Source organism: Mustela nivalis, assembly GCF_964662115.1.
Source record: "Mustela nivalis genome assembly, chromosome: 11".
NCBI lineage: Eukaryota > Metazoa > Chordata > Mammalia > Carnivora > Mustelidae > Mustela > Mustela nivalis.
In genome coordinates this window covers 56042736-56056751 of record NC_139030.1, presented here as the reverse complement: position 1 = coordinate 56056751, position 14016 = coordinate 56042736, and the positions used below count along the sequence as shown (strand labels likewise).

General features: G+C 35.5%; 1 protein-coding gene across 3 annotated transcripts in view; it reads right to left on the bottom strand.

The window, feature by feature from the left end:
* Positions 1–14016, bottom strand: part of FAP (fibroblast activation protein alpha) — a 73446-nt gene that overhangs the window by 49731 nt on the left and 9699 nt on the right. For all 3 annotated transcript variants that reach the window (XM_082691252.1, XM_082691251.1, XM_082691253.1), the window contains 4 exons: positions 4839–4937; positions 3587–3681; positions 2562–2636; positions 1002–1054 (listed from right to left, as the gene is read on the bottom strand). In XM_082691252.1, the coding sequence (XP_082547378.1) occupies positions 1002–1054; positions 2562–2636; positions 3587–3681; positions 4839–4937 (322 nt within the window). The remainder of the gene's footprint in view (positions 1–1001; positions 1055–2561; positions 2637–3586; positions 3682–4838; positions 4938–14016) is intronic.

Here is a 14016-nt window from a genome sequence, read left to right as displayed (position 1 = left end):
GCTGGACAAAAGAGGAAATAGACCATAAAACTTTTCAATACCTCTTCAAGCCATATAATTATTTTTCCCTTTTATATAACGGCAATAGGATATCACATTAAGATGAATAACTAAACCTATTCATTGTCCATACTTAGAGTGATTTTTCTAAAGTGTAAATCTGATCATGTCATTTCCCATTTAAAACTCTTCAGTGATTCCCTATTGTCATCAGAACAACATCTAAACTCTTCTTAATGGTTTCCTCATTATTATTTGGCCCCTGCTTCCTGGACCCAGCTCCTTCCTAACCTTAAAACCACCTCTCACTAGTCAGCATGCCCTTCTTCAATTTCAACCGAACTGACCTACTTTGAGTTTCTGGAACGCTCTCATTCTCTCCCTTCCCTTTGGGCCTTTACACGTTATTCCTTCTGCCAGGAATTCTTTCCCTAGGTCTTTTGCCTACCTACTCAGTCCTTTATTTTTTTTTCTTTTAAGTTGCAAATATTTCAAATAAGCATTACAAATAAATAAAGAAAATAATATAAGTAGATGACAACTTATCTACAACCTAAATTTAAGAAATATTTACATTTTGCAATTTTAAAAACAATTAATTGTACAACAATTAAGGGATTATGTGTTTAGGTACAACCATTGCATATCCTTTCCTTCTGCTTCCTTCTAATGAAGTAGCTACTCTCCAGAAAGTAATGTATCATTCCCATGCCTGTTTGTACTTTGAGCACATACATTTACTTTCATTAATGGGAGTTCTGAAGTAGGGAAAATAAAACTGCGTTGTGTGTACAAATATAAAATATTAGTCAAATAAAAATAGGTAAATATTCCATAACGATATTTCTTAAGTTGTATGGGTACACACATACTGTAAAGAAGTAAGAAACTGAGATCAGTAACAAGATAATGTTGTCTTAATTTCAAATCAGAACTTAGGTTGAAAACTATAATAGATGTAAGGAGTATGAATACATAGACATGAAATCATGAAATTTTACCCATGATTGAGGTCATAGATGTGATATGTTGCTGTATAAGAGTATCGCCAAAGCTGTCAGAGAGAAGAGATATGAAAACAAATCACAATTCTTAAAAAGCTTATCTTAGTAATGTATCATCACAAATCACTCAACTCAAGAATCGAAATTATAAGATGACAATTTTCACAAGGCACCAGGAAGGATATGTTTCAATTCCAAAAGAGTCTTCATTTAAAGAGTTTTACTGTGGACTTTTGTGCTGTTTGTCTAAGTTCCAAAACTAATCTCAGCAGTGATTCAACCCTCACTCCATAAAAAGCATATCCGAAGACATTTCTTAATATAAAAAGCTTTTCTTTGACACACTGTCTCCTAAGAATTTTCCCTTTATGCTTTACCTTGATTGAAGTGAAACCTCTATGATCTCCATGGCCATAAGGACTACCCTACACTTGTGTTCATTACAATGATAACCTCTAAAATTAAGTAAAGAATTTCATTCAACACAGAGGTTTGTTACAAAATGTTTGCCTTGTTCAAATATAATACTTTTAAAAAATAATAGAAATTGAAAAATAAAGAGAAGATATGTAGTTTATAATTCCTCCTAAAAAAAAAAAAAAACAACCTACTCTTTTTCTCATGAAGTATATTTGTCCTGTGGTTAGTGAATAATACAAGTATTATTTTGGATTTTGCTTCTTAAAAGAGCTTTCAAACTCTTGGCAAAGAAATTCCAACTGGTTGAAACATGTCTTTCTAAAGATTGTTAGTGATCAGGACCTGGTTCATTGGAAAATAATCAGCAGACAGAACAGCTGGGGAGAGGAAAGTTTAACTATTCATTCTGTATATTAAGAGAGTTTTACATCTCACAATGGATATGAAAAATGGCAGTTCACCTATCTAAAAATAATTACTTTGTCTATCTGAAAGTAATTACTAGAAGTTTAATTTGATAATAAATTTTTTTGCTTTCTTGCAAAAAAATAATTATCTTGATGTTGCATAATTAGAAAAAATAAGATAATTAACTTCCTTTTATAATTTCATTCAGGAACAAGAAATTAAGTAAGGGTAAATGGTTATGGTTTAGTGGGATACTCCTACTCCAGGCTTTTGACCAGAGATTTAAACCCTGGTCTACCACTGCTCATATATTATCTTATTTGAGGTAGTGAGTTAAATAAGCTACACCTTGATTTTCCCATTTTCAATAATAATAAATTTTCACAAGATCAAAATATGTGAGAATTAACTAATGATTTATGGAATCAAATAGATTTAGAAATACAAGTATAATTCTCCCATTTCTGACAATATCAGTGCCCCAAAATGCAGCACACCCCCACCCCACAGGGAAGTAGTTTCTATTACTGGATAATAGCCAGATAAGTACACCAAATTCTGAATATTTGTATATGCTTCAGTTATGTTTTGGGGACTCATCGAGAATCCACATTAACTTCTTGAATATTTAGATATAAAAATGTACTCTTACTTCCTCTCACTTTTATAAGCCAAACTGTGGATTAGTAAGAGATATAGACAGATATACCCAAATTAAATAGTCCATACCTTTGAATAATCACTTTCTAGATATGCAAATTGACGATCAGGTGATAAGCCATAATTTGAAGCATTCACACTTTTCTGAAATTATAAAGAAGTTGATTAGAATACAGAAAAGAAAAATACCCAGACCCATGTAAATGTGTATTTTTAAAAGGATATCATATAACTGATATACTCCTACGTACATATGCTTTCAATGTAATTTTTAAAAACGTTTACATGGTACTTACTGTATACAAAGACATTTATTGAACACTATGGGAGGACGATGTGAGAAATAGGACATACTCTGTGATTTCTAGACGCTTAAGATGTTAAACTTGAAAATAAGTAATGTATTGCAAATTAGAAAGTTCTGTTAAAGAGATACAAATACAGCATTGCAAAAGTATTAAAAAAAGAAGCATTTAAATCCAAATGAGAGGACTATTAATTGCACAGAGGAGGACAGTATCCTCTGAGCTTGATTTTAAAACATTAGCAGGCTTCTGAGGGTGGAGAAAGCAGGAGGTTTGAGAGCCGAGGGGAGAGAATAGCATGCACCTACATTTCCTCACTCCTGTTTATTGAGCACGTAATCCTTGTTAGGCACCATCCTACCACATTCTAATGTTACATCACTTACCTCTTACAGTAACCCAGAGAGGGATTATTCTTCCTACTCTTTAGAGAGAGAAAAATGAGACACACCGTGGCTGGTATAGTGAGGAATCTTAACGTAATTTTCCATAACTAAGGAATTAAAAGAACCCGGATGGGAGCCTTGGTTTGGCTCTTGTAAGGACTAAATTCTTGACACTTGTTTCTTGCTACACTTTTTCCACAGAGAATAAAGATGCTAGGTGATTGAGAGGAGGCAAGGACAGTTGTCTAGTGTGACTAGAAGAAGAGAATTTGAGAATTTAGTGGGAGATGGAGCCGAGAAGGCAGGTTGGGTCCAGATCAACTGGTGAGAATTTGGACTCTGGTTTTTGATCAGTGAAGAGATGGCAAAGTTTTTGTGGAGGAAGGAGTTGTTGGATACATACCATGGTGGCATTACTCAAAATGGTATATGATTCTCCTGTTTCAATATTGTAATATATTATCTCATTATCTGTAGACTGATGAAGATATTCTTGTCCTTTAAGCAAGAAGGAAAACAAACTTGAAATGATCTTCTTATTAAGTAAGAAATACATTTACAAGAAAGAGAAACCTCTCTTATTTCACAGATTTACTTTGTTTTTCTTCTCTGTCCAGGGCATTGCTTTGTCAGATTTAAAATAAGAAGTTGACAGTGGAAGGGAGGAAGGAATGCTCTTTTCTATTCTCCACAAAAATGTCATGTTTACCAGTAGCTGCCCTATTATGACCAGCCCAGGGTGCTTGGGAATAAAATTTTCTCTGTGTTACAGAGAAGGCAAACTAGTTTGAAATGATATGTTTGTTTTGCAACAACAAAAAATACAGTACATTTGGACTGTGTTTGATTTAGTTTAAAACCCTTTTGATGTGCATTTTATTTCCTGAAGAGAAAAATTAAAATATTCAAATTTGTTTAGTTGTACTTAGATATAAACTACAATGTCATGAACAACTTAGTCGACCTTACCGTTTGTTTGATTAGACTTATTTTTTTTTTTTTAAGATTTTATTTATTTCTTTGACAGAGAGAAATCACAAGTAGATGGAGAGGCAGGCAGAGAGAGAGAGAGGGAAGCAGGCTCCCTGCTGAGCAGAGAGCCCGACGTGGGACTCGATCCCAGGACCCTGAGATCATGACCTGAGCCGAAGGCAGCAGCTTAACCCACTGAGCCACCCAGGCGCCCCTGATTAGACTTATTTGACAATATCTTATTTTGGAAGCTTATATGAAAATATCAATGTTACGGCCCGGGAAAGATTTTTTCGTCAGGCTGGGATTTGTCCATTTCTCAGATTATCCAGATTGACAATGGAAGTTCTCTTTTGGTAAAATTCTTATGACCTCTCCTAAATAGATGCATGTCTCCCATTCTGAAGAACAATGCAACACGCACTGATCATTCTAGCAATGCACTCTCAACTCCTACTTTCTTGCCGAAACTCCAGCTGGCATCCCTACTATTGGGTAAATGCAGTCCAAGTGGTTCTGTCAAAGGTGTTTGGTGGCCATTTGACCTATCTAAGTAACTGCTCTTTCTTTTCATTTCAATTGATGTAGCTTCGGTTACCATAGAGATGTGTTGGCACTAAAAATAAAAACAAAAACACATATTTTTTTTTAAACCCCCAAAGGTAAATAAGTAATTCACTTACCTGAAATCCAGTTCGGAAAAAATGTTTTATAGGTAAATGTCCCATTTAAAATATCCTTCAGTGTGAGTGCTCTTGTTGTACTTCCTTCAGAGTCGTGAACTTTGGGAGAAACGGAAACATTATTACAAAAAAGATGATTAATAACTTAAATAAATCCTGAGCCTGACTCTCATTTGTTCTGTCTTATATAATGAAAAGCCTGTCTGGGCACCTGGAGGGCTCAGTGGGTTGAGCTACTGACCCTTGGTTTCGGCTCAGGTCATGATTTCAGAGTTGTGAGATCAAACACCAAGTGGGGCTCTATGTTGAGTGTGAAACCTGCATAAGTTTCTTTCTGCCCCTCCCCCTCCTGCTTGAGGAGAGCATGCCTGCTCTCTCTCTCTCTCAAAAAAAAAAAAAAAAAAAAAAAAGAGAGAGAGAGAGAGAGAGAAAAGAGAAAAAGAAAAGAAAATATTTGCCATTGGTAAATGGCAAGGTTTTGGACTGTGTTTGATTTAGTTTAAAACCCTTTTGATGTGCATTTTATTTCCTGAAGAGAAAAATTAAAATATTCAGGGACAGTGGTGCAATGCTGCAATCCCAATTGCAATGTTAATCCCAATTGCATTGTTGGGATTGCAGACTAGCCTAAAAACCCAGTCTTCTAAGCAGTTCATTGTATTTTGTCATAGATGCCTGGCTTGGATTACTACCGATTTATCAACAACATATTTTAGCATCTCCTTCAGTCAGAAGCGATCAGCCCAAATCTGTACCTCCAGACATCTCAAGAGAGGAAGCATGAATGAACCTAGATAATTTCTTATCCTGACTGGGATTTTTATAAAAAGAAAGTGGGCCAGAAAAAAAAAAAACAAAACAAAAACAAAAAAAAAACAATAACACAAAACAGAAAAGCCACATCATCTATACAGATGATCTTAAAGATTCTAGAAGTAGAGGTTTGCCATATAAAACCCCACCTAAGGTAGCTCATAAGCCACAAGCCAATTTCACCTATATTTGAATCTTCCAAAACAATTGTGTTTTTCAAACATGACTCTATTCTCAGAACACATTCATTACAGAGCTCCTAAACAGTCAGATTCGCCAGATGGATAGTATGGTAACCAACTTCCAATCCTCCTTCACATCCATATTGCCATTCTCCATCCCTCCCACCCTACCCCTTCTCTAGGCCATCACTTACAGAACCAAAACTTAGAAAAATGTCCTATACCTTGAATAGCTTTTGTGAATCTGGTATTTGCCCATGCAAAAATAAAACTGTCGAAGATGAGAGCTGTAACTTCATCCTCCTGTTAAACTCTCTCACAGCTTTCCCTAACTCTTGGAATAAAGACCAAAAATGTTTGTCCAAACGGTAGACCCTAGCTGGTTTGGGATGGCCCTCCTGTCCTTTCTTGACTCTCTCTCTCATTTCTTTTTAGAGTCCAAACAGACTGGGATTTCTGTTCTTCAGATCCTCGTTTCTTTCTCCAGGGCTTCTTTTCCTTTTTTCCATGTTCTCCCCTCTCATTGCTTCTATTCAGGCTCTAATGTTTAATATAAGGTCACTTCTCTGGGAAACCCCTTCTGACCCCCTGGTTTAGATTTGCTTCCCTTCTTATACTTTACCACAGATCATGTTCTTTTTTTTTTTTTAAAAAAGATTATTTATTTATTTATTTGACAGAGAGAGAGAGAGAGATCACAAGTAGGCAGAGAGGCAGAGAGAGAGAGGAGGAAGCAGGCTCCCTGCTGAGCAGGGAGCCCGATGCGGGACTCGATTCCAGGACCTTGAGATCATGACCTGAGCCGAAGGCAGCGGCTTAACCCACTGAGCCACCCAGGCGCCCCCACAGATCATGTTCTTTAAAAAAAAAAAAAACCAACAACATTTGTCTTGGTTTGTAATCTTTATGTATTTGAGTGAATGTTTTATTAATATTTCTCCACCTTCCACTGTATCCTCAAAATAGTTATCATAAGCCAGGGACCATGTCTAGTCTTGCTCACCATCACATCCCTAGTATCTACAACATAATGAACATTTAACTGATGCGTGTTAAATGAAGGAACACACAAAATGAAGAAAGGGTGGATGGATGAATGGATGAATGGCATTTACGCCCTCTTTTTTACAGGATCATTCTACTACTAATATCCTATAGGGCTTTGATAAGTCAATCTCTGGCTTCACACCTTGCTCACCTGTAATATTATAAAGGACTGGACGAGAAAAAGGTCATAATACTTCCAGTCCTACCACACTAGCTTTTGAAATTCGAGACTCAGCATGCTTTATAAGCTTGCAATTACATAAATGTACAACCATGTGATAAGAGTTAATTGACCACCTGGATAATACATCTTCTGCTATTTTAACTGATTCATATTGATGTATATATGCTCCATATGCTTAATTAGGACCCTGAATTATTTTCTTCATTTACTAAAAATTATTCTGGTAGCTATAAGAATGCAGGTGGCTGGTAAGCCCTTTTGCAACAAGACACTAAATAATAACATTAAGTTATTCTATTTTTTAAGATATTCATCTTCTTATATTCTCTTTAATTCTAAGTAAGGTTGTACATGTCATACCATTATTCATAATAAAAGTTCTTTCTTTAATTAAATGGTCTTGTGTAAAATTTATATCACTGATTTTACAATTGCTATTCAATGAATAAAAGACCATTTTACTATAATAATATTAGAATACTTGTGAAGTATTTTAATTAAATTTCACTTACCTCTTCTAAAAGAAATTGCAATCTGTTTCTAATACAGTTAAGGGGAAATTCTAACACTGTTTGCAGTGGAAATTACTTTCCTTTTTGAGATACATTTAATTTATATCTACATAGTCCTGAACATACAGATGAAAAATTTTCAATTTAGTGAATCCCTTTATGGTGAATACCAAAAAATTCCTAGATAATTGTTTTTTAGAGAACTTTTTTGATATCTAATTCAATAAATAAATATAACCTTGGTGGCTTATTTATTTGCTTTTGTTTATTTACTTTTTTGTCTAGCATAAGTTATGCTTTGATTATGGTGAATGACTTACATACTAGATCTTCCTCTTTAAATATCCTCGCATGTAATTTTCCTTAATTGCAATTATGCTTAATTGAGAAATTCATAGCAGTTAATCTTCATTTCTCTAGAAGGTTAAATTAAGTGAGCTAATTGAAACGAAACATTTAGCTCTATGCTTGGCACATGGTAACAAGTGAATAAATGTCAGCTTTTGCTATTATCATAACTTATCAGTATTCTTTCCATATTTTTTCCTTTTTAAAAAATCTGAGTATAGTTGATATACAATGTTACATTAGTTTCAGGTGTACAACATAGTGATTCAACAAGTTTATACATTCATTATGCTATGTTCACCACAAGCGTAGCTACCATCTGTCCCCATACCTCGCTATTACAATTTCACTATGTTCCTTATGCTGTGCCTTTTACTCCTGTGACTTATCCATTCTATAACTGGAAGCTTGTATCTCCCACTCCCTTCCACCCATTTTGCCCAACCTCCTACCAAATATTCTTGATCAGTGTTTCCCCAACACTCATTTGACCACTGGAAATGTTTTTGTTTTTAAATATGTACTAAAATCACAGTAAGGGGAGGGGTGCTTGAGTGGCTCAGTCAGTTAAGCATCTGCTTAACCCAGGGTCCTGGTATTGAGTCCCCAGTCGGGCTCCCTGCTCAGTAGGGAGCCTGCTTCTCCCTCTCCCTCTGCCTGTTGCTCTCACTGGTTGTGGATGCTCTTTCTCAAATAAATAAATAAAATCTTCTTTAAAAATAATAAAATAAAATCACAGAAAGGGAAATGCTGTTTCTGATTAGACTGTTAGTATATATAATTACTATCATGATATTCATCAGTTGGGCTTGAACATTTTGGTCATCTTCTGTCTCCGTAAATGAAAATACCACAATTATGATCATAAATAGACTTAGTACTAATATCACATATATGGATACACAAAATTTGTTAAAAAACTAGATTTCAAATTATTTTTAGAATACCTACTCATTTTCTTCTTCATATCATTAACAAACATGCTGATCCTTGTCAGAATTCTCAAAAAGATTTTAGGGATTTGTTACATACACTGTCAGAACTTCTAATTCAGATTATCCAGGAAAGTTACATGAATGTGTATTTAGTATTACTTCCTAGTTAGTCATTTATTTTAAATGGGTGCCTAGTAGCTATAAATGCCAATGATCTATATATAGAACTTAGCATATGTCCTATTATGAATCAAAATATCTGAAAAGCAATTTTAAACATGTATTAATTATACTACTGATTACTATAATGATAATAAGCTCCACCAACACCCAAGAAGAGATGAGTGGAGGCACAGAAAACATATCCAGAGGAGCCAGCTATACTGATGTGGAAATAACTAAAGTTCATGGCACAGATTTAGGGTAGGCAATTACTCTTAACCTCACCTGTGCTGTAGCCAGGGCTTGGAAAGTGTGATTATGCCAGAGCCAGACTTGGATTAGAGTAATACCAAATCAAATGGGAAGAATATAAATTTAGGCATTCTTTTCTTTCTCCTGAAAATGACTAAGTGTTCATCAATGCAATGGAGTAACATATCTGTACTGAGAAGTTGCATTAGGTCACATATTATGAGTTATCAAACATGAAGTTTACTCAGAATTTCCAATCCAAGTTTTAGTTCTCTGCACATCTAGAAAGACCATAAACATAATTATATTTTACTACACTATAGTGTTAAACCCTATTATCAGCTACCAGCAGAAAATGGCCTTCCATTGGCCTCTATGAAAATGCCATTGGGTTATTGCTACTCAATACTTTCCTAAATTTATTGTACATGAACTGTTTTCATCTCGATATTTATGCGAGCTGCATTAGGCATAGGTCTTTACCTATGACAGTAGTCTGTATTTGGTTTTTCTGACTATTTTATGCCCCGTAGCCAGGACACTGCTTGGCATAGAGTGGGAGCATGATAAATGTTTGTTGAATCAAGAAATAAATCAACTGAACAGATTTTATGTTAACTTACTTTCATTAATTCTCCCACAAAAATATGCCTGCCCTTACTCTTTACCTACGTCCATGTTGTGAATTTCATATATATATATATATATATATATATATATATATATATATAGTCTTCTACTTGGACATGTCTTCATTTACAGAATGTATAAGAAAATTAGTCCTTCGAGTCACTTGGAGTGTTTTTTGAAAAACAGATTCCTAGCCTTTATCTCAAACCTATTAGTCTGGAATCCTCTAGGCCTTGAGACCCTGATAGCTTTTATTTTTACCAAGTCCCCCAGCTGATGATTCTTCAATTTAGTGATTTCATTGAATCTACTTGATTCAGTGAACTCTTGTGCCTATCAGTGAAATCTCTCTTTGCCTACAAAATCCTGGTACATGGGTGGGGTTGGCCTCCATACCAATCCACAGACACCCTATAACCAAGTGTTGATCATGGCTTTCAAGGGTTGTTAATGGTCTTCCTTAGCATTCTGCGCCTATATAGTCCTCTTGCTCATTGTTTTGAGGCTCTGTCCAAATGGACTCTTCTTTAGGAATATTCCTTCTGCTGATCCTTGAAGAATGAAGAAAAGGTAAGGAGACTGATTCTGCCCCCGATTAGATTAAAGGAAGATTGCAGGGAAAGCAGAGAGGTCATTGTTGTCTAGTGGTTTAACGTGTGTGTATGTGTGTAAGTCAATGCAAAGGGCCACTCCATGGCATCAATCACACTAAACAAGTTTCAGTCACTTGAAAAATATTCCACTAATAGTTACGGAATAAATAAATAGATTTCCATGCCCTTTTCCAAATAATGTTTTAATTTGAAACATAATCTTCCAATTGTTGTGGAAGTGTAGTTTTGACATCCATAATTTTTTAACTTTAAATAACTGAGAAACACAAATGAATTCTGAAAGCACATCTCTCCTCTACACGTAACTGACATTCACTTGATTAATACCAAATTCCTGACAGTGCCCTTAAATTCAATTTGGTCCCTTTAGCACAAGTTACTCATACACTGCCTAAACACTCTAACGAACTGTACTTTAATTATTTGCATTTTCAACTTATAAAAGCAACACTGAAAATTATTTCAATTACAAATCCAAGAAATTACAATTTACAGAAATGATTCATAAGTAGTGATTCACTATTTTCTGAACTCTTTCTTAAAACTTTGTGTATTCATTATTAAAATTGTTTTTATTTCTATCATTTAATTTTCCAGTCCTGAAAAATAACATCAGCTGACATCTGATGTTAGCTCTAATATCCATCATAAACCAAATGAGAAAATATGGTTTATTAAGTGGGGCACACAAATAGCTGGCAGGTCATTTTGTTCTCACTCTCGAACTCGGTTTGGAAGCAATGCTTATGTGCCACCTCGGAGAAGGTGACTGGAGCTCCCAGGCACACCACACCTGTGCTTCTGTGGGCTCCGCAGAGATGCTGTCTGGGAGAAAGCATGAACTCCAGCCATCTCATCACATGGAGTGACTGCCACAAGCGAAAGTGTAGAAAATACTAGGGTGTGAGATATACTACTTACACACTAATATTATATTTCAACAAAGGCTGACAACTCTGAAAAAAAATAGATCCGAGTGATCTTTAGATCAGTAAAAATTTACTAAGTTCTTATAAGTAATAAGCACGCTACATGGATCAGTCCCATTAAATACTCACAGCAACTCTTGGACATACGTCTTTTATTAACACCATTTTACGGATTAAGAGGTGGAAATCAGAGAAGTCAAGTAACTTGCCTAATACATAACAGAGATGGAGTTTAAATCTACTCCATCTGATCTTAGAGGCTGGCCTTTTATCACTATATTGGGATTTAAAGTGAAAGCACACATCAAAACAAAAACAGAAGAAGAAAACAAACACGGAAGTAAGGTCAAGAACCAAGGAACACAAAGAGGTTAGAATAATTACACCTTAAAATGTAGGTTAAGAGAAAATGAGGCAATTTGAGATTCATCAAAGCAAAGAGGTGACTGAAGAATGTAATATCTCTCAGTTTCTGAAAGCATTTTCCATGGTTCTTTCTACAAATAACAGTGTACAACATAAGTCAAGGGAATTGTCAGGTTTTTAAAAGTCTATTTGTGTATTATGTGACTGTTGTGCTATGTTATTTTATTTTATTTTTTAAGAGTTTTATTTATTTATTTGTCAGAAAGAGAGAGACAGAGACAGAGACAGAGAGAGGATGGGGGTGGGGGAAAACAGCAGGCAGAGGGAGAAGGAGGCTCCCGGCTGAGCAAGGATTTCTGCCCCCCCCCCCCCGCCCACAACGATGTGGGACTCCATCCCAGGACCCTGGGACATGAACTGAGCTGAAGGCAGGTGCTTAACCGACTGAGTCACCCAGGTGTCCTGTGCTATGTTATTTTGATCTTGGCATTTTTTCCAAAATCTCTAAAGCTTTGAAGATGAGCAGATAGGGTCAACATAATGCATAAGAATAGGAGCAGTAGAGCATTGGAAGCATTGGAAGCAATGTTTACGAGAATTTCACCCTGAAGGTGAAAGCAAGCCTTGTCTATTTTTGAAGGCTCACTCAGTCTCCTTTGCCAGCTCAGTTTCCTATAGTTTCTACTTTCGATTTTGGTGTGGCTCATATTGGTGTTCTTGGGGTCTGAAGAACCACTTTCCTCAGCCATTTCACTCTCCCAGGATTTTTATTACATACCCTTGGGCTGACTCTTCTCCACCATCGCTGCTACACCTGACCCCCACTGGATTTCAGACCTATTAAACCTCCTCCTTAACATCTCTGCTTGCATACCTCTTGGGCATTTCAAAATCAATATGTTGAAAGCTAAGATTAAAAGAATTCCATGTTGTCCCTCCAGACTTCTCTAAGTTAATGGCACTATCATCTGTCTAGTTCTTAACTCAAATACCTGGGAGTTATCCTTGACCACCCTCATACCTTACTGCCTTTGTCCAATACCCAAGACCCAAATCAGTCTCCAAAATCTCTCTCAACGCTGTCTGCTTTTCTTCATTTCTATTGCACCCCCAAGGCCAAGCCATTTCTCACTAGGTAGACTATAATGGATGCCTAATTTCTCGACCTACAACTTCATTCCTGGTATTTCATTCAGGTTTTGATTTATATTTTCTTAATAACTAATAATGCTAAATATCTTTTCTTATGCTTATTGGTCATTTGTATACCGCTTATACCTTTGTATGCCTTCTTTTGAGGGGGATATCTATCCTTTTGTCCATATATAAATTGGGTTATTTGCTTTTTTATTATTGATTTTATTTTTGATTATAAATTCTAGATGCAAGTCCCTTATCAGATATATGATTTGAAAACTTTTTTTTCCCATTTTGTGGGCATTCTTTTCACTTATTTGGTGGTATCCTTTGTAAACCCAAAGCATTAAATTTCAAAGTTTAATGTATGTACATTTTCTTTTGTTGCTTGTGCTATTGGTCATATCTAAGAAACTGACTACCCAAGAACATGAAGCTTCATTACTATGTTTTAAGACTTTAGTAGATTGAGGGACACTTTTATAGATTAGGGGTACTTCAGTAGGTTAAGTGTCTGCCTTTGGCTCAGGTCATGATCCTGGAGTCCCAGGAGCAAACCCCACATTGGGATCTCTGCTCAGCGGGAAGTCTGCTTCTCCCTTTGCCCCTCACCCCACTCATGTTCTCTTTTTCTCTCTCTCTCAAATAAATAAATAAAATCTTTAAAAAACACTTTTATAGATTTAGCTCTTACATTCAAGTCTGATCCATTTTGAGTTAATTTTTATGTATTGTATGAGGAAGGAAGTCTAGCATGGTTTTTGTTGTTGTTGTTGTTGTTGTTGTCATTGCTTTTGAGTGTCAATATCCAGTTGTCCTAAAAACATTTGTTGAAAATACTTTCCCCATTAAATTGTTATGGCACCCTTACAAAAATAAATCTAATATATATATATATATATATATATATATATGGCTTTAGTTTTGGACTCTAAATTGTCTTCCATTGATCTATATGTGTATCCTTATGCAGGCACCACACTATTTTGATTATGTAAGTTTTGAAATAAGCAAGTGTGATTCCTCCAACTTTGTTCTTTTTCAAGATAGCTATTCTGGGTCCTTTT